The 21,984-nt window shown below is 40.0% G+C and overlaps 1 protein-coding gene across 1 annotated transcript; it reads left to right on the top strand.

Moving 5' to 3' along the window:
- The first annotated feature begins 3,373 nt into the window (after positions 1-3,373).
- CPO (carboxypeptidase O) lies at positions 3,374-20,429 on the top strand. Its single transcript, XM_058809371.1, has 14 exons — positions 3,374-3,453; positions 6,676-6,751; positions 7,160-7,284; positions 9,782-9,896; positions 10,945-11,046; positions 11,857-11,961; positions 12,464-12,574; positions 13,676-13,766; positions 14,333-14,535; positions 15,482-15,566; positions 16,766-17,021; positions 17,431-17,437; positions 19,852-19,991; positions 20,267-20,429. The coding sequence occupies exons 1-14, from the start codon at positions 3,374-3,376 to the stop codon at positions 20,427-20,429; spliced, it is 1,659 nt and encodes a 552-aa protein (XP_058665354.1).
- The last annotated feature ends 1,555 nt before the right edge of the window (positions 20,430-21,984 follow it).

Genomic DNA, 21,984 nt, shown 5'->3' with positions numbered 1-21,984 from the left:
TTTCTAAAACAGAGCTGTGGAAGCTGAGGGCTTGGAATACTGAGGGGAACAATGATTCACATTGCAGACCACACAACATATTGCTGAATATATAAATGCTACAGAAAAAGACAGTACCTATAGAGCATCCTATCTCCTCTGAAAAGACAGTGGAAAACAGAACTGTCAATTCATTGTGAAATTACAGTGATAAGCAGAGGATATTTTAGTAAAACAGATGAATTATTTACCCCCCTCTTCAGTGGAACACAAGTCTAGGATTTAAAGCACATTAGTCTGCTACAGTTTTGACCCCACTGAGTGATGATTCTGTTTTGGACACATACAGTGAGTTTTCTGCAGCAATGAGAGAGAAAAAAAAAAATAAATGGAGCACGATTTTCTCTGAATCCCAATAATGATTTAAAATACGTTGATCATGTTGAATTCTATCTAGTTTAGTTAGGTTTTTGGCTTCAGTGTGGGATTTAGCTGTGAAGTGGGAAAGCTTAACATGAAGAACTGATGTTTGCAGACACATGCGTGTGTACATTTTGTCGTCTTTTTAACAAGCTCTTTGTCCTTGAAAGTAACATGCAGCTCACTAGGAAATCTGGGTGCAGGAAGCTACCAGGATCAAACTCCCTGCCATATGATAGTTGTTTAAAACATGTGGTGTGCTTCAGTATGCAATCCTTAAACAAAACAGTTCTAGCTTGTGGCTGTTGCTACACAGACTGTATGCAGATAAGTCACAAATAGCTGAGCATATGTGTGGTGCAAGGTTAAAACAATAACAAGCAGGTCGAATCATTCAAACACTGGAAATCACTTTGACTCCAGGCCAAAAGCTTAGCTGGAGATGAAATCAGTATGGGATAAAAAGAGGATAAACTAACAGGCTTAGCAGCCAGCTTGTTGGAGTCAGCATACAGTATCTATACTTCCAGCAGTAGAGCAGATGGTCATATATTTTTAAGGAAGCACCAGACAGGGAGTCAGGAGATCTGAATTCTATTCCTGGCTCTGCAGCAATGTTCCTATGTCACCTTGGGGAGTCACTTTTTTCCCCCTTTTTCCTTAATCTTTTAAGTAGTGGAAATAATATTTGCTTGTCTAACAGGGCAGTTGAGAGGCTAAACTGATGCTGAAAAAATATGCTCTGAGGCTCTGAGAAGAATGTATAGAAGATGTACAAAGCAAACTTGTTTGGAAAAAAGGACACCACATGGTTTCATGTGGCATGTTTGTACAACATATTTATGCCCTTCCTCGCCCCAGAACGTCCCATGCCTTTTTGCCCACTATTTTCAAGGAGGCAATAAATAGATTAAGCTGCCTCCATATTTGCTAGAAAGATAAGCATCTGCCAGTAAGAACCTGACCAAAAGACAAACTTTATTACTGAGAGACACATTGACCTCTATCCCCAAGAGGGCAATAGACTTGTTGAAGTTTATGGTTCATCCCAAGATATTTTTTTGCATTGGTGGCAGAATAACATCTCTAATGGCTTTTATTCTGAATTCAGAAGTGCTGCTTGCCAGCTGAACACAAGTAGAAAATGAAGTATTGTCTTTTACAAACAAATCTTCTGCTGAAATCCCCCAAATAAGTCCATTTCTTAAATCACAGAAATGTCCATAATTATTTGCACAGGACTTTCATCCAAAGCCCATTAAAATCAACTAGACTTCAAAAGAATCCAAATCAAAGACCTAGCAAGCAACTGTCATTTCTTCTGAATTCTATATTCATTAAGCAAAATGACTCTATCTATCTCTCCATCTCTGTCTGCCTATCTATCTTCATAACTATTAGGCATCATAGGAGTGATGTTTTCACCTCAGAATAAATAGCTTTGGCTTTCAACATGAAGGCAGAAACTTTGGGCTAGAGTTGAATTTTAGCTCTTATCATAATTTGCTCCATTTCTCTTCATGCTTTCGTTTATTTCCCCCCTAGATTCTGAGTCCCTGCCAAGGGACTGAACCCCAAGTCTATCAAAAGGGCACAGACAACACTACAGAAGTCTTAAAATCATTAGACTGCCTCATAGCAGTGGTGGAGACAAAGGAAACAAAGCAAAGGTTTTCTGTCCTGAGTGTTAATATGAACTTCCAACATGAATTTATTTTGCTGACTCCTCACAAATGAAGCTGCATCTAATCCTGTAAACTTGACTTCCTTCAGCTCTTCTAGAAGTCATTGTGGGCTGTATATCTACATGGAGAGAATACTCAGCCTTTTCAGGCCCAGGCTGTTTAGAAGGTTGCAATAAAACAGAAAGGGTCTGGTGTGATTTATGAAGAAAGCATATTCTTCTCTTGCCTGCAGCCTGGTTTTGTGAAAAAACACTTTTGAGCTAAGCTGTTCCTCTTTTACACTAGGACAGTTCTGCTGCTTGTTTCCTTGATAACAGACTTTGTACTTTGATGAGAAGAATCAATAAATATCCCACAGGTACAGCATGGTATTGTGTCCATTATGTATGTACACAAACTGACTTATTGGAGTCTCTGCATCCCAAATCCATGCAGTTTTCTTCATCAAATCACCACAAGATAGTTTTCATCCAAGAGAGAGGAAAAGGGAAACAATTTTTTTCTGAAGACTTGTGCTATATGTCTAACTACATTCTACAAATATTAACGCATGCCATAAACAAGAAATTAAATATTTCAGATAGTAACTAGGACACTTTTTAAAAGTTTATAACAAAAACACATTTTATGACAGTGTAGAGTTGTAAGTCTGTGGCTAGAGACTGATCTGGGCCAACTGAGAGTGGTTTAGATGAGGCTCTGATGTCCCAATATTTCCTTTTATGGAGCATTAGTTGCTCTTTCAGGTCCTGTTTTAAGTTAGGTAAGTGATAGAACTACACTTAAGAGGTCACAGAAGTGTTCCATAAAGGCACAAACACAAAACCAAAGAAAGTAAGGATAGAGCTTGTTTTACTACCTGTTCTTCCCTATCTCTATGATTGCTATAAGCTAGCCATCATGATTTGCTGTAGATATCTTGCAGGTAACACTTTCTCTAAATTCTACCAAGTCTATCACAAAACATTTTCAAAGATAGAAAGGTGACATGAAGAAAAATGTTCTTAGTTCTTAGAAAAAGTGTTTCAGTAAGAATGTTGCTAATTGTGCTTGTGTTTTGGGGTGTGGAAGAGATTTTTAAGAATTAAGAAAAAGTAGAACTTTTTACAAATGAAGTTAATGATTCATCTAGAACTATTTACAAGTAAAGCTAATGATTCATAAGGGGCAGGTTGCCACCCAGGATAAGTCTAGTTGTATATTATAATTATATAAATTATATGTTCAGTCCAGATCTATCTTCCTCCTTTTTAGGCTGCACTGTCTAGTGCTGGGTTCTTTGCACAAAGATGTGGCTTTCTCTTGGGATCATCTTTTCACTGGGGATACTAATTCCTGGAAAATTCAGCTTGAAATTGCAATATGACAGGTGAGTGTGAACAGGTTTCATGAAGAATTGTGAATGCAGTGGAAGTCCCAGAAACTGTGTAAGAATAATGATAACAATTATGAGCTGGAAAACTGGACACAGGGTTACTAAGCTGTAAGCTTGGTAAGAGTGGGAAAGAAAACATGAAGATGGGAAATGAAGAATGAGTGAATCTAATCCAAGCCAAAAGAGACATAACTACAGCTGTAGGAGCCACAGAATGGCCTTCAAATGCATCTCAGGATGCCCTGTTTCCATTAGCTGAAATGCATTTGGCTTAGCCTCTTTCATAATGAACTTTGAAACCAGATGCTGCAGGAGCAAAATACCTTTTCTGAGTATAAAGCAAGGGGTATGACTGAGCAAAATTGTATCTATTAATAAAAGACAGATTAGGTTATATGAAAAAGCTAATGATGACCTGTTGGAAATCTCTAACAAGTACGAAAAAAAAAAAGCTAAGGGAGTTATTCCAGACAACCTTCACTCCAAGGCGTTCAGATAATGAGATTATCACTTTTTTTATTATTGATTAATGTTTTGAAAAGTATGAAATCTCTAGTTATGTTTTATTTTCCATTCTCAGTTGCACTTCAGAAAATGAGTCATGTAAAATTATTCTGTTTGCCTATCTAAACTGTTTTGGTTTCATTCACCCTCAACTTTCAAGGAGTTAGGTAGCAGCCATTGTGGCAGCTGGGATTTGCAGGGTGGGCACGAGCATAACGTGGAGGCCACCTATTCCCATATAAGTTTATACATGGAATTTTCTAAAGCAAACAGAGAAAGTAGTCTGGTGCTGAAGGTCTCTAGATGAATTATATTCCTAGAATATAGTCATGAAAAGAACAGAAAATCAAGTAATACCTACAGCAAGTAAGTACCCTCATAGTGTACCCATTCAGCAGCTCTCCTGGAAAATCTCCTAGCAGAGCATACAGAGTCACTACTTCAAATGTATTATTCCCTTGGATAATATTTAGTCTTTAGATTTGTATCAGAGATGCAGTTAGAGCCTGATTACAGTGAATAGAATTCAGCAGATCCCTGGTAATGTATTTTTCATTTTTGTTTCTAATTATTGTCCAGAATTGAACCTGTCTACTACTTGCATGGAATTTAAAAACAGCTACTGAATAGTCTGTGTGACTTGGGGTGGGCAGCACCTGCAGAAAGACCAAATTATTAGTAAAGCCCATTTTCATTGTCCTCTGCTCTGTTTAACAATGAAATTAAATATTCAATCTATGAGCATCTCTTGTGCTGAGAACAGTCCTTTAATTTGTTAAGCAAGCTTAGCTGTAGAATTTTAAAAACTGTAGTTCTCATGGGGTCACATGGGCTGACTTTGCACTTCTCCACTGAGAAATGTAGTCCATAATCATAAACAAATGTATGCTTTCTAATCTTAATTTACTATTAAACATGGTTTGTCTCCACGCTGGCTATTGTGAAAGGTTTATCAGTAAATAAGAGCTGGCCATCTGGCAGCAATCTGAGTGTCTGGAATTTCTCTGATTTGGTGTAATTAAGACATAATGTCAATGAGGATAGAAAGATATTACAGGATATTGTTTCCCTTCCTGATAGACAAAGAACATAGCAAGCCTAGGCATTTAGAGAGAATAAACTCTGAACTACAGCTGAGATGTTTATTCTGCTAGCAAAGATGTTTATCCTGCATCTACAAGGTTTATTAAAGACATCATGACTGTTGTACCAATCTGTACAACATGACTGTTGCACCATTCCTGTGAGCAATACAAGTGTAATCATTTTCCCCCACAGATATGGGGCTATTGGCATCTCATAGTTAAAACATATAAAACTCCTGTTTTAACTATCAAGTTCTTACTCAGAAAAGGTGATATGTTCAAGAGAGATGTAAAAAACCCACAAATTCCTCTATTTCTCTGGGGATAAAGTGAATGAATAGTGAATTCTATTTGTATGTATATTAGGCTGATAATTGTACATTCCTGCGTGGAAGCACAAAAGATGGCAGTTGCAGTTCAGATGATGAGAACATATTATGTTGATGACTATAATGACCATGGTTTGCTTTTGCAACAAGAATTTCTGCTACAAAAGCTTTAAAATGTAAAATGTTTATTTTTTATACTTGTCTGGTAAAGACTCCATTGAAGTCACTTCAAGAGACTGTGAAGCAGTCTGTGGCTGCTAGCAAATAGGCAAGTTTCTAGTATTCCCCATTCTATTCTGTTCTCATCAGTAGTGGATAACTGGTCTCCCACCTTTGAGTAATTCATGCAGTCATCAACATCCACTCCTCACTCTGAAACCCTTTCACTAGAAACATCACACTTACTGTCTATCCTGGAAATCTGATCTGAAGGAACACTGAAAAAAATTACAAAAAACCGTCTCAAGGGCATTTTTAACAGAACATACTGATATGCTTTTTCTGCATTTTCCCATCCATTTTAATTTGTTCTTTGTAAACTTTCAATGTTTTCATCAGATTAAGCCTGTAGTAGATGAAAGATTCACAGGATCTCATGAAAACATAGACACTGGATTCTGTGAGTCTTCTCTAGAAATATAAGATTGTACTGGCTGCAGCCAGTACAGAATATAGATTCTGTACTAGAAATTTTTTACTTCTTGTGAATTGACTAAGAATATGCAGTTCTGGAGACAACAATATTTGCTATTCTGGAATAAATTGGCTATTCTCATGAAAAGCAGTTTGTAGACATCTCAAGTTCTTATCAATGTTCATTTATCATGACTATCAAAAGTTTCTGCATGCTGAAATAGACTGGCCAAGCACAAAGTTAATCTGGAATAATTGAATAAAACCTGAATGTGAGGGGAAAAAAGTGACATCTTATGAAATAAACAGTTTATCATGTATTACCAATGCCCTTATTCTGGCCCTGGTTCTGCAAAGGCAGAAACACACATGAGGGCTCATGCAAGCAGTTGACTTCTGCAAAGCTGGGATGGTGAATAAAGCACTGCCACTGGGAAGGAAGCAGAGCGGCTGATGCTCTAGCAACAGAAAAGTCACATCACTTAGTCCTGTTTGCAGCCAAAACATTCCACAAATTCATAATTTAGAGTTTTGTTAAAAGTTTAACAGCACTGTTACATGCTCCATCTTCCTTCTACATAACAAAATATGTTCTTTTGACTACTGAAATAATGGATACTTTAACAGACCTTAAAATTCATCTTGTTTCTCTACTGAATTTCCAGGGATCAGGTTTTGCATATTGTACCAGAAACAATTCAGCAAGTCCACCATCTTCAACTTCTTTGCAGTACTTTCATGGTAAGTAAAAATAACTACATGTGCCTAACAAGCAGAGTGGAGTCTTGGGCTATAAAACAGATACACATGTAGCTCTTGATAGGAGTTAAGGTTAAAGTAAACTAGAAAAAGTTTTATTTAACTTTGTTTTTTAATGTAGTGTGGAAATGCCCTTCTACTACCTGAAGGAATTTAGATGAAAATGATCGTTTCTTTGCATGGCTGTGTGAAAATGCTGCTCTTTATCAGTGGTGCCTGAGTCAATAAAAGCACTAAGCCTGCGCTGTGTGCTCTATGAACAGATGACTGGAGAGCTACCAGGACAATTTGAAGGAAATCTTCTTTCATTTATCGATATGCAACTACTCTAATATAGTTCTCATTCTGAAAACAGAGCTTCATTTATGCATTTCTTTCTTCTGTGCACAGCTGGACTTGTGGAAACCCCTGCTGCCTGAAGACATCAGGGCTGGGGAAGACCTGCACATAAGGGTCCCAGCCCCTCTGGTGCAGGAGGTGAAAGAGAGCTTAGCTCAGCATATGATCTCTCACAGGTACAATCTCCAATAGCTTGGTGGGGAAGGCTGGCTCTGATAATTTTCCTTGCTATCAGAACAGGACCAAGCCCTATCTGATAAACAGTCAGATAGTACTGGCAATAGGACCCAACCTTTGTTCCAAATGCCTCCAACTTACCTTGACCAGCCAAACACAGAGATGTTGTATGAACCTTTAAAAGCCCATTCCCCTCTTCCCTATGTATTTACCTTCCGCCTAGCCCAGACTGTGAATCTGGAGCAGGAACCTGAGACAGCCCAATCTGTCTTGTTTCCTGCTGTGGCCTTCTCAGCAGTCACTGAGAGGATGGCACTTGAATTTATGACTCAGATTTTTAGTCTGAACTCAAGGGGCCAAACTTGGTGTAACCACTACTTACAAGAGCATGCTTTGCTCTTGGAAAGCACAGATATCTGAATGGAGGGTCCTTCCACTTCTGGAAAGCCCAAAGGTTTAATTGGTGTCACTGCAGCAAAACAGCCTCTAGCTCTCCTTTTCCCTTTTCTGTCTCTTGTTACTCCTCTGGTTTGGAGAAGAACTCTTGCAAAGCGGATATACAGCCACTTCCTTCAAAAGCTTTTTTTTCTACCCCTATCCCCTTCACCAGGCTGGTGAGAATTTCCTGGCACCATCCAGCCAAAGAGACACATCCCAGCTTGGGACAAAGATCCCAGTGGCAGGGGGGCACTATGCACACAACTGGAAGCCACAACCTGCAAATGTCCCACAATGTCTTATCACACCTATGCAGTCACATCTTCCCTTACAACCAGAAGATCTAATCCAGATACAAACAGTGTTTATAAAGGAAAATGGGATTAAATAAGAGCTATTCCTCACACAGTCCTGTTCCCTTTTGGAACTGACTTCTTCAGGTAACCAGTAGCTAATTTAATTTAGCTGTATTTAATATAAATAACCCTGTAGTCATTCAGGGCTGATGACAAATGGCCTATGGACATACACTGACATTTACCAATCAAAGATGAGTTTAAGGAGGATTGGTGTCACTTCAAAGCTGTTTTGAGTTAAAGCTGATCTTGACATCCTGCATCTTGCCTGACAAGTTCCTTCAGTAAGTGTGATGCCCTGACAACCAGAGATGAAGAGATACGAGGCTGCAGCCAATACAAATTATCTAGCATGAGGTTTAGATATGTACTTGGACAACACTCCAGAAGATATTTAACCACTTTATGTCAAGACTCTTCATTTTTTAATGGTTTCAACGGATTCTAGTGGAAATTTAAATACTAAAGTGAAATTAGCATCTCAACTTTGTTTTCCCTTGGCCAGAACTGTATCTACCTTACATAGAGTTCTAAAGAAAGAGGAGTAATTATTAGTCATGATGAAAATTTTGGGTGTGTACTGCAAAGAGGCTGAGATGAATACAACAATAACAGAGTCAAAGTCCCTATGACAAATTCAAAGCAGGAACCACCCTTTAGAAGGCAGCTGGCATGCAGGGAAGGTAACATTGCAGTCAGGTATATAATGATAGAGACATAAATGACAAACTATAATAAGGACATCAATATTCCAACTGTGTCAGACTCTGTGGTTTGAATTCTCCAGAGCACTGATAAGGTATTTTGTGTGTGTGGTTTCACTTCATGGAAATTTTCACTGCCTGAATTTTAGTTTGAAGTTTAGATGTGAATAAACATCAAAGCTCAGACTGAAAGTTAAAAAAGTTTCTTACATGTGGTTCCCAGAAATGCTTATAAGTGCCACAGTCAGCAGAAAAGCCTGTTAGCCCTTCCAGCACGTGAGATGAACAGCATTAGAGCCACCTTTGCAATTGTCTTATCACAAGGGTTTACAATGAGCACAGATTTGCAGCAGTTACAAGGGGCTGATTGCAGTGAGAAAGAACAGCCTCTCATCCAAAGTCCACTGAAGCCAAGGAAAAGATTTTATTGACTCCCTCAATCATGGAGTCATGCCTGTGTTTATACTAGTTTCTGAGCTATTTTTGTAGCTAAAAAGCAAAAAAAGCTATTTGAAGGAAATAAAGAGTTTGTTCTGATTTTTGCAAATTGCAATGAATATTTCTGTGAAATTTTTGGAAATTCAAAATGCCTCAATTAAATACGATCTATAAGATCAATCAATCTCAATAAAATCTAATCTTAAATTTTTCTCTTTTGCTTCCTTTTCCCAAAGGTGGTATTTTTGGAATTTCACTCAAAAATAGAAGAGGTGAAGAAAATAAAATCTTGAACATTTTTTTTTTGGTAGAAAATTGAAACTTAAAAAAAATCTGGTAAAAATTATTATTGTTAAAACCCTGTGAAAATTTCAGTACTTTGAACTTTGCTTTACATGAAAGTAACTATAATGCTGATGGTGGTGATCTTGCCAGGCAAATCACAACAGAGGAGTTAAATCCTTTTCTTTGCTGATGTATGCAATGAATTCACCATGACAGTTCTGCAGCAAGTGTTTGTAATTGTTTTCTCTTCTATCTTCTCTTTCTCCATCCTTCAGAGTCTTAATACCTGATGTGCAGAAACTTGTGGATCAGAGCATGCCAAGGGAGAAGAGCAGCCACAGAGAGGTCTCAGGAGGTTATGTCTACACTGAATACCATCCAATGGAAGAGGTAAAGAAAAACCTAAGTCTGCTTCTGTACTTTGTTGTTTTCTGTTCTGTAAATGCCACAGAAGGCAATTCTGTGTTTTCAGAAAGCTCAGCTAAAGTCACTGTACCTCTTTCTGACTTTCTTCTTTAAAAAATCAGTCCTTACTCTTTGACTAGAATCTTAGCCTGGTTGAATTGAATATGGATTTGCCATTGATTTTTATTAAACCTGCAGTTCTTCACTGAACAAAATATAATGCTCTGTGTGGAGCCACTGCACTGTTTTACGGATCATATTCTGTTTTTCATTTGGCTGGTTTGCTACTTTTCTACCCCGTAATTTTTTATTATTTAGTATTAATTTGTTTAAGTCCCAGATAGTTTGGTGCTGAGGCAATTGTGAAGTGCAATGACTATTGTGGTGTCTGGAATCCCAGTGGAGAAGAAGAGGTGAACAGTGGGAGATGTGTAGAAAGAAGTAATTTAAGGGCAGGGTTTTGACACTTCAGGAGAAAACAATGCCTTAGGGGTGGGCAGTGATGACTCTTTGATGCCATGTTTCACACACCAGTTGGCAAACCTGGGCAAAAGCAGCATGTGGTAGCAATTCTTTCTCCTACCTGCATAAGTAAAATGAGAGAACAAAGTCAACCCTCACGTAGGTTTTGCTTGAGCTACCCATTGAGGATGACTACTGCTGACTCAGGTGTGGAAAATCAGTGCTGATAGGGAAGAGACTGTAACACTGTTTTGAAGAGTTGATGGTGTGGCTTCATGTCTGGTGAGCTCACCAGGAGGATGCCCAATAGGATGGGCAAGTTGAATGACATCCAGAATGGAGTATCTGTGTCACATGGCAGCAATGTTCCCTTCTAACACCCAGTGACATACAGCCATGCACAGAGGCATGTGAAACACCTGCCATACCTGTAAGTGACATCACAGACTGAAATAAACTCTGAGGAAAACGCTGCTTGTCTAAACAAAAGAAAATGCTTTAATCTGGAAATGGAAGTGGGAAAGAGAAGGAAACTCCAATTTTGGACAAGGATTCTTTGCAACTATTTCAGATTTATCAATGGATGACTCAGATCCAGAAGAACAACAGTGAGCTGGTGACTCAGCACATCCTGGGGAAGACATTTGAGAATCGAACAATGTATTACCTACAGGTAAGGGAGGAAATTTCCCTTAATAATGAAACATGTCTTAACAAAAAAAGTGCTCCGGAGAAGACAGGATTCAGATGTTTCCTAAGATAGCATTCATCCCAATCCACTGAAATAACAGGAGATGGTTTTACTCCTCTACATTATGGTAAGATTTGCCAGCTTTCACAGACACTATCATTATGAGCTTGCTATTGCTATTATGTACTGAAAACAACAAATTTAACTGAAGCCTTGTTTAGAAATACAAATCAAACTGAAACTAGCTTCGCAGCAGCTGTGTGGATGAAGACTTTTAGTTTGTTATTTTTATTACTTTTTACAGCAGATAGCCTTTCTGCTAGCAGCATTCCATGACTTTCTTATTGGACACACTAGCAAAAACCATAGTCTTAATATCTGGGTTAGTTATTGCCTAATCTGTTCCTATCACAGAGTAGTATTAGACACCTTGCCTTTTTGTTACTCCCCTTCTAAAAACAAAAAATTTAAAAATCTTCAACTAAGAGCAACCACTCCTGTGAACGATGAATACAAATGGAAAAGGAAAAAAAGAAACTGTTCTATTAACTGTTCTATTGACACTTCTGCTCAACAGACACTTTAAAACTCATGCCTTGTAATACTATGAAGATGGGGTTATAAGGAAAAAGATCTTGTCATAAAAATGCCTGTAATAATAATAATAACAATAATAATAATTTCAGATGGCTCAACAGCATATCATGGCACATCTTTTACTTTCTTGTATTACATTAAGCTACTTTATTGTAATGTAACAGTTTTTAAATGGTCACATTTATATTCTCTTAGATCAGCCAACCATCAAATAAAACCAAAAAGATAATTTGGATGGACTGTGGGATTCATGCCAGAGAATGGATCTCTCCAGCCTTCTGTCAGTGGTTTGTGAAAGAAGTGAGTCCTTACTCTTCCATTTAGATAATAACCAAACCATATCACTTTGGATGCTTCAGTTATATTTTCTATTGTGGTACCAAGTATTATGCTTTTCTCTTAAAATACAATTTGCAAAATTAGTGTATAGTACAGATATCTGTGAAGACTAAAATCCAAATCACAGTTTGAGATATGGGACAATATTAATTAGTGCACCAGTTCTTCCACCTGAATGTTTCCAAAGCTTCCCAAAACTTGGTATCAACCTCTCCTTTTCTCACAATGGCTGTTAGATCAAGCCTCTCTCTATCAAAAAGTCACAGTCCTCCTGAAATAAAGAAATCTTAATCTATGATATAGCAATGTTCCATGTGTATAGAAAAAGTACCTGGGGATCAGGTAGATGTTGGGTACCATGGTGATATCCAGGAGTGAGTAACCTGATGATAGTTCTAAACTCACTCTTTGCAGTGATTACCACCAAATTCTCTGCTCAGTGCTCTTTATGTTTGCTTTTCAGATTCTTCAAAATTACAAAACTGACCCAAAGATAAGCAGATTTCTGCAGAATTTGGACTTCTATGTCTTGCCAGTCCTCAATATTGATGGCTACATCTATTCCTGGGAAAAAGTAAGTAGTGAAAATCCAGGAACTAGACTGAAAGTTAGATGTGCCCAGCATGTTTTGTTACTTTTAGATAGGGTCATAGCAATTATACTTAAACAGAAAACAGTGATACTCACATAAATCCTCTCATGGCAGAGAGATTGTGTTTCTTCTGACAGATCAGTGATCACTTGAAATGAGCTAAATATTGCTAGCAAACATCACAAGACTTGGGAAGACAAAACCACAAGATCAATTATTTTTACGTTTCTGGGGATGGGATTACTTCTTTGATAACAGCTCAAGGCTTGGTTGATGGACCTAAGTATGTCTGGAAGAGTTATTCATTCTTCGTAAAAGATGTCAAGTAGCAGATGGGTCTTAGAACCTTTGCATGGCACAGGAGGAGAATTGGTCAAACATCAGGCTATTCAGTTATGAAAGAGGTGTGCCCTCCCAGATAATATCCTGATATGGAGAATAATGCAAAATGTTGGTCTTCAGCCACTCTCACCATGCTTTTAGGCCCCTGTGTCCGGCTGAAGCACCTTTTAATGCAGGACCTTTGGATGGTCCATGGCTACCACCATGTGGATTGGGCTGTCTCCCACCTTGCTCCCTGGCAGGTGTGGGGCATAGCAAACACTGCACTTGGATGCACAGGTAATTCAGCTGGGAAGCTCATGCAGGTAGTGCAGTGCACAGAACCTGTATAGCTGGGAGTTTAGCAGGGAACCAGGGAGCAGTAGCAAGATTAGCTGATAAAAAAATAATTTATCTTCCTGAATCTGAAACACACTCTCTTATCCCTCACAATGCCTTGCTTAGCAGTGCCTCACTGCACAGAAGCAGTTGAGTACTACAGGAAAAGCATACTTTAAAAAAAAAGGTCAAGAGGCTTATTTCAGGGTGCACACAGGTTTGTGGCTGATGACAGCCTGGCTGTAGTCAATGAATTGTTCTGTCACTGAGCTTTATCACCCTTGCACACAGAGTTTTACTCTTACAATACCAGGGTTAGTTAGAATGCAGAGGTCAAAAAAAACCAGGGATATTTACACCATATAATCACTGCCATGTGGATCACTGAGTTTTTATTATGTAACAGAAGTTACTTTTCTTCAGGATCGTTTGTGGAGGAAAAGCCGTTCTCCATATGAGAATGGCACCTGCTATGGCACAGATCTGAACCGAAACTTCAATTCATCCTGGGGCAGTAAGTTTGAAGTATTTCAGATCATGAACACAAAAGTAAAGCATGAGTAATAACTAGTTTCTGAAGTAAAATGTAGTCCTATAAAAAAGGAATATTCACCTTGTTTTCATCAAGGTATATGCAAAAATAAAATCCTGGTTTGTCAAAATACTAACTCATTGACTTTCCACCAGCGAGCAGAAAATTTCTCTGATGTAACTATACCTCTAACTCACTGCAGGAGCAAGCATCAGCTCTAGGCAGGAATGTTAAGAGCAAGTCACTTAACAGCCAGTATTTACATTTGCCATGAATTTCAAGGAGCCTCCAAAGCTTCCCTGGAATGTGGTTCACTGTGGTAGTGTCAGTGTTTTTGTTGCAGCCATCCTGTAAATGTGCAATAAATATTTTAGTCTTGCATCAAATTTTAGTTGCTACCTTCTAGTGTAATGCTAAAGTCCCACTGAACTGTCTAGTCCCCTGCCCACATAAACACATGCCTTAACACTCCAAGGTAAATTTCCCAGTTCCCTCTGAACTGGTGTTCCATATTTCTCCATTGATTCAGTGTTTGTATTCCTCCCCAGGTGTTGGTGTATCCTTTAACTGCAGCAGTGATGTCTTCTGTGGATCTGGACCAGAATCAGAGCCTGAGACAAGAGCTGTGGCTCAGTTTATCAGAAACAAAAAGAGTGACATTTTGTGCTATTTAACAATTCACTCCTATGGACAGCTCATCCTCACCCCATATGGTTCCACAACTACACCTCCAAGTAACAATGAAGAACTGGTAGGGCAAAACATTTACCTTCTACCTTTGTAGAGAGCAAGTACAGGCAGCAGCAAGTGGTGCAATTTTACTTGCACTCTTGCCTTTTCTTCAGAGGAGCTGGGCTAGTTCAGGGACTTGGCTTGAACAGAGTTACTGCTTCTCTGTTTAGCATCAGTAAGGTTTATTTGCCTCAGAAATCCTAATTCTTCATCTTAAATCAGGAAAACTGAGCTACTACAGATAGGGTTAATGCAGAGCAAGGTAAGTGGAGAAGAGCACCAACTATCACTGCATACAAGAATGAATTTGCACTTTAGGATGCCAGCACATTATACACATACAGTTATCATGATTGTGTCCAGAAAGGCTATTCCCAACATGCTCAGAAAAATGGGAGCAAAGTAAGTACCTATTTCTTGGTTATTTCTTCCCTCAGTTTCTGAGTGTTCTGATTTAAGTCCACTTATGTGTGTATTTATGAAGATTCTGGTAGATGAAGCACTAGTCCAAGAGCATGAGGGATTTGGGTTTGGACTTCTTTTGAGTCATTGGAGAAGTCATTTATTTTGTCTATAGATAGTTTCTAAGGATGGTGGGATACAGAGTCTATGGTAATAAAACAAGTAAGAGGTCAATCACTGCTGTAGTCAGTACCAGTGTGTTATATAGCATAGACTCTAAATTCTCCAAAATACAGGCTGTAGCTTTACAATAAAGCAAATAGGATCTCTATCTAGTAGCAGAGTAATCTTTAAAATTTTAACACAATTTGCATTAAAAGAATCAAGAACAATTTGTTCAAATGTTTCTAATGGGTTCCTCTAAAGACCTGAAGTAATATTAAAACTTAAAGCCGATCATATGTAAATGTAAAGCTGAAAGAGACAAAAATTTTGGTCCACTCAAAATAATTGCCAAAGGTACTGCCACTGATGCCAAGGCTGTTCCTCTTTTGAATTTCCAGATGCAAGTTGCAAAGGAAGCAGCTGCTGCATTGACAGGAAAGTATGGGACCAGCTACAAAGTAGGATCAACTGCTTTAATTTTATGTAAGTTTTTTATGCTTCCCTTTGACTGCTGTGTGTTTCAAAGAATTGTGTCACATGCATCAGCAAGTACTGTTTTGCTGAATTTCTACTTTGAGTAATATTTAAAGGGCTGGTTTGGTGCAACATGTCAGCAGCAGTCATTTGAATACAAGATAACTCTAAGTCATAAAGCTGACTGTAGGAACGGACGAAGCATTGATCAGAAGCTAGTTCCTACATGGATTCCTCACAGATCCATCACAGGGGACAGAAGGAGATTGGTGATATATCATGCTGACCCTGCTGAAGTCAGCAGCAAAACTCCTATTTGTCTTCACTGGAATCAAGCAAAAATTAAAATCCCAATCAGGTCTACAGTTACTTCATCAGACATTATCACATGGCAGCTGCTTACAGTGTGTGAAGTATATTGTTTTCAGCCCTGTTCCTAATAGACTGGATGGCCTCAGCACAAACACATCATAGCTAATATGAGTTGACAGCCTTTACAAAGAGGATTGAGGGCCCTAGAGACTGCCTGGTAAACCCAATATTTTCCCAGTAAGCAATAAGTCATGCTAGTCAGTGAGAACAGTAAGCAGTTGGCTCCAGAACCCATGTGGTTTGCATATTCCAGTGGCTGTCTCTGCCAGTCCCCCAGTGCCAGTCCCAGAGGCACAGACTGCATGAGCAATGCAGTGTAAGTGTAATGCAACTGGCCTGTGCCTAGGGCTGCATTTTGCCAGTGTTTGTACTTACACTGAATAGGTAAGAAAAACAATCCACAAGGAAGATGAACAGAGATATAGTGAGAAGCCAGAAATTTTTCAAATTTGACCAAAATTATGCTTTTAAATATATATATAAAAATTCTAGTCAGTATCCATGCAGGAAATTAAGTACAAAACCAGATAAATGTCCAATCCACCTTGTACCCCACACTAGTCATAGTAAAATGCTAAAAACACAGAATCCCTGAAACTCATCTCTTGCTATTGTACAGTGCCATCTTATGAAGAACAGTGTCACTTAGGAAACTCCATATACATTTAGTATAGCTAAGAATTACAGCACCTAGAAACTGTTCTCCGTGAGACAGTGATATATGGCTACTGCTTAGTTCAGGGATTCTGGTATAAACTTGTATTAACTCTAACAAGAAGTATTTTTAAAGAACCATGCTTAATACAAATATCTCCTCTCCATGTTTAAATTCACAGACAGTAACTCAGGCTCCTCTCGGGACTGGGCACACACAATTGGCATTCCGCTCTCCTACACCTTTGAACTGAGAGACACCGGCACTCACGGATTTGTTCTCCCCACTGACCAAATCCAGCCCACGTGCGAGGAGACTATGCTGGCTGTCACAACCATCATAGACTATGTTGATAAGAAGTACTTCACAAATGGAGATGTGGTACTGACCTCCAGCAGCTTGGGCCTGAGCCTTTGTCTGAGTATTGTACTTACATGGTCTGCTTTTTAAAAACAGCTCAGAGAACCCAGCAAGATGCTCACATGAAAAATATAATGCCCCCTCAAAAATAAAAAGCTACATCAGCAAAGGAATTAAATGTCAAGTATTTCAATAAAGGCTCATCCCTTAAAATAAAAGGACTTGTGGTTTGATAGCTATGTTTTTGAGAAAAAGGAAAATATAAAAACTTGCAATTTCCCAAGCTTCACTTGCTGGCTCTGCTTAGTCTTTAAACCTTAAAACATTAACTCATGACAACTACCCATGGGGACCGAGCACTATTACTCCCTGGTTCTTTGGAGCATGTTTTTAGGAGCTCACATGGGCCTGTGCAGCCCTTCTGTCAGCCACAGTATTCCTTACTGCTTGAACCTGCTGACTCCCGTGTGTTGCCGGCCTTAGCAGGATACCTGTGAGACTTTTAAGTCCACAAATCCCTACAGAAAATTGGATGGCTTCCTTGTCCTCCACTTTCCTTCCCTAATCTACCACACTGGGATTCCCTAGAAAATACAGGGCCTCAAAAGCTGGGGAAAGGCCATGATCAGGAAACCATCTACAACAGTCTGAAGCAAAATGAAGAGTTGAATTGGTGCAAGCATGTAGGGACAGAGAAGAGGTGTGGCTCTGTCACTTAGACAAGTCAGAGTACTAAAGATAGAAGGTGCCCAGATCCTCCAAAAATTTTGAAAGCAAAAGGGAAAAGAAAGATAAGGATGGGATGCTATTGCTACAAAGCAGACCAGAGAAAATTGCTTTTGCATTTTCAGCTTCCAAAATTGACTGGTGGTGACAATTATCCTCCTTAATTTAGACTCATAAGGGATTTCACTAAAGATTGTACATAAAGAAAGTCTATTTACAAAGAGGCCACCTGGGCACATTGCTGGCTCATATTCAATCAACTGTCAACCAGCACCCCCAGGTCCCTTTCCACCTGAGCACTGTCCAGCCACACCGTCCCCAGCTTATATCGGTGCAGGGGATTATTGTGGCCGAAGTGCAGTACTCAGCACTTGGACTTATTGAACTTCATCCCGTTTGATTCTGCCCATGCATCCAACTGTTCCAAATCTCTCTGCAGAGCCCTACGTCCCTCTAGCAGATCTACACACATTCCCAATTTAGTGTCATCAGCAAATTTACTTATAAAAGACTCTAAGCCCTCATCCATGTCGTCAATAAAAATATTGAACAGAACTGGCCCCAACACAGACCCCTGAGGGACACCACTGGTGACTGGTCGCCAGCTGGATGCAGCACCATTCACCACCACTCTCTGGGCCCGGCCATGCAGCCAGTTCTGAGCCCAGCAAAGGGTATTCCTGTCCAGACCACGGCCTGCGAGTTTGTCTAGGAGTAAGCTATGGGAGACAGTGTCAAAGGCCTTACTGAAATCCAAGTAAACAACATCTACAGCCTTCCCTGCATCCACTAGGCAGGTTACTTGGTCATAAAAAGTGACCAGGTTAGTCAGACATGATCTACCCCTCCTAAATCCATGCTGGCTGGGTCTGATACCCTGCAAATTTTGCATGATGGCGCATAATATAAACTGTTCAATTATTTTGCCAGGTATAGAGGTCAGGCTGACTGGTCTATAATTGCCAGGATCTTCCTTTGCACCTTCTTTGTGAATGGGTATCACAGTGGCCAGCTTCCAGTCATCCGGAACCTCACCAGTGAGCCATGACTGTTGGTAAATGATGGAGAGTGGCTTTGCAAACTCATTTGCCAGCTCTCTCATTACCCTGGGGTGGATCCCGTCTGGTCCCATAGATTTATGAGTATCCAAGCATTTTAGTAATTCTATGACAGCCTCCTCTTGGATAATGTGGGGACCATTCTGCTCCCTGACAGCATCAACCAGCCCAGACGGGCGGGTGTCTTGAGAGCAAGTCATCTTCCCATTAAAAACTGGGGCAAAATAGGCATTAAACACTTCTGCCTTCTCCTCATCTGCAAATACTAACTTCCCACCTTTGTCCAATAAAGAACAAAGGCTGGTCTTACCTTTCTTCCTACCATTAATATATTTATAAAACATTTTTTATTATCCTTGACAGTAGTCACCTTTCTGAGTTCAAACTGAGCTTTGGCCTCCCTAATTTTTTTTCTGCATACTCTAGCAGCCCTCTTGAATACTTCCTTAGAGACCTGACCCTTCTTCCAACACTGATACATCCTCTTTTTATTCCTAAGTTCCTTCAAGACCTCCTTTCCCAGACAGGCTGGACGTTTACCCCGTTGACTGATCTTTCGGGACACAGGGATGGTCTGTTCCTGCGCCCTCAAGATCTCTGTTTTGAAGTAAGCCCACCCTTCCTGAACTCCTTTGTTTTTAAGAGCTGCTTCCCAAGGGACACTCTGAATAAGTCTCCTGAACAAACCAAAGTCTGCCTTCTGGAAGTCCAGTGCAAGAGTTTTACTGGTGTTCTTCCTGACTTCACCAAGTATTGGGAACTGTATTATTTCATGATCACTCTGCCCCAAACGACCTCCAACCACCACATCTCCCACCAGCCCATCTCTATTTGTAAATAGCAGATCTAATATAGTCCCTCCCCTGGTGGGTTCATCCACCAGCTGGAACAAAAAGTTGTCCTCCATACATTCTAAGAATTTCCTGGACTGCCTCTTTACTGCAGTATTAAGTTCCCAGCAGATGTCTGGTAGGTTGAAGTCACCCACAAGAACAAGGGCTGATGATCTTGAAACACTGCCTAACTGCTTATAAAATAAGTGATCTACTTCTTCTTCCTGATCGGGTCGACGATAACAGACTCCCAATATGGTGTTGGCCTTCCCCTTAATTCTTATCCATAGACATTCAACTCCATTTTCCTTTGTTTCAATTTCGATGGCATCAAAACTTTGCTTAATATAAAGGGCTACCCCACCTCCTCTTCTTCCTTTCCTATCTCTTCTGAAGAGTTTGTATCCATCCAGTGTAGTACTTCAGTTATGTGAGTCATCCCACCACGTTTCCGTGATGGCAACTACATCATAGCTCTGAAGTTGCACCATGGCCTCCCGCTCTTCTTGTTTATTGCCCAGACTGCGTGCATTGGTATACATGCACCTCATCTGGGCAACTGAGTTCACCCCTATCTTAGCCTTGCAATTCTTGGGCCTGTTTCCAGATAGCTCAGCTGGTTCCCCTTCCCCCTTCAAACCTAGTTTAAAGCTCTCTCAATGAGGTCTGCCAGTTCGTGAGCTAAAATCCTTTTGCCCTTAACAGAGAGGTGTACCCCATCTGGTTCCAGCAGAGAAGATGCTGTAAAAGTTTCACCATGATCAAAGAATCCAAAATTTTGCCTGTGACACCAACCCTTAAGCCACTTGTTGATGATACGGATTCTTCTGTTTCTTTCATCATTTTCTTCCGCCACCAATGGGACTGAGCAGAACACTACCTGTGCTCCTGCCCTATCAACTACCTGACCCAATACCTTAAAGTCATTCTAATTGCCTTGACACTCCTCTTCTCAATCTCATCACTACCAGCCTGGAGTATCAGCAGTGGGTAATAATCAGAGGGCTGAATCAGCCCATGAAGTCTCTCAGTGATATTTTGTACCCGGGCCCCAGGGAGGCAACAGACTTCCCTGTGGGATGGGTCTGGTCAACATATAGGGCCTTCAGTTCCCTTCAGGAGGGAATCACCTACTACGATTACCCTTCTTTTCTTCTTGATGCTAGAGGTAGTGATTCGTGTTGCAGGTGAATCATAATTGAGGGGTTCTCTAGGCAGACAATTCACTCCTAAATCATCTAGTTGTATCTCTAGATCCAGAATCTCATACCTATTCTGAAGTGGTACTTGGCTGGATGATGGGGGGGGGGGAGGTTTTTTCATTTTTACCACCCCTCACAGGGACCCGTTTCCACTCCTCTTCATCCACCAGTTGCCCTTCTGTTACCTGAGAGTGGGAGGCATATAAGTCCTCAGTTTCTTGATCAGTAACCTCCCTTAAAGATGGTAGGGCTGAACTCCACCAGTCTATTTCCCTTTCACTTTCCCTAATACTCCTTAACCTTTCAACTTCCTCCCTAAGCTCAGCCACCAGTGAAAGGAGGTCATTCATTTGTTCACAGCGCAGGCAGGTTTCCTCCACAACATCCCTGATGCCACCAATAAGCTCAAACATGTCCACCTGGCTTGGCTACTACAGATAACAGATGGGGGTGTTTTGTCATGATAGAAAATGAAAAATCCAGGGAATAGGGAAAAAAAAAAAAAAAGAAACATATGATTTCCTTAGAAAATGTCAAGATTACACTTGAAAATTGAAAGTATACTAACCAGAGATTTTCAACAAAATATTTCCAGCTTTGGGGAACAGAATGCTGTCCAATTCTTTTCCAGTATTGCCAAGAGAAAAATGTGCATCACTTCACCATGGTACCATTTTTAAAAAAAAATACAACCTTGCAGTTATATTTCCAAAGCACATCTTATTGTCACTTTGTGTGTATTATCAGTTGACAAGTCTTACTCCTGTGTTCATCATGCACAGATTATTACCAATTGGTGTAACTAAATCTGCCTAACTCCTGCAGGTTCCCCAGAGCATGGTCCTTCCAGACCCACCACTCATTTACAGTAAGATCCATCTGTTGCTGGGCACTGGAGCAGGTGTCATTAATTAGCATCTCTCCCCACAGAAGCTGCATTCCCTAAACTTCTGTTTAGTTTAGGATGTGACTTGTAAGTCTTTATATTTGTATATTCTGTCTTTGGAACTGTAAGAAACCAAACAAGTCCATCTGGCCCATGTCTGTGAGCCATCTTTAAGCAAGTGAGGCTTGACCACAAGTGTTCCATAGCCATTTGCTGGGGAGCTGCAGTGAAGCTCCCTGGTGCCACCAGCAGCAGATGGCAGTGCCCTCTGGGAAACAGTGCTCACGTGCTGACCTTGCCAAAGCCAACCCAAGCCTGGGTTGCCACCAAACACT

This window comes from Ammospiza caudacuta, chromosome 8 (genome assembly GCF_027887145.1).
Source record: "Ammospiza caudacuta isolate bAmmCau1 chromosome 8, bAmmCau1.pri, whole genome shotgun sequence".
NCBI classification, from domain to species: Eukaryota; Metazoa; Chordata; class Aves; order Passeriformes; family Passerellidae; genus Ammospiza; species Ammospiza caudacuta.
This window is presented reverse-complemented; position numbering and strand designations above follow the sequence as displayed.

Excerpts from the sequence above, each read along its gene's own strand:
- CPO (XM_058809371.1), top strand. The coding sequence starts at position 3,374 with ATGTGGCTTTCTCTTGGGATCATCTTTTCACTGGGGATACTAATTCCT. Across the intron at positions 3,454-6,675 it reads TTGAAATTGCAATATGACAG|GGATCAGGTTTTGCATATTG; the intron begins GTGAGTGTGAAC and ends CTGAATTTCCAG. Across the intron at positions 12,575-13,675 it reads ACATCTATTCCTGGGAAAAA|GATCGTTTGTGGAGGAAAAG; the intron begins GTAAGTAGTGAA and ends ACTTTTCTTCAG.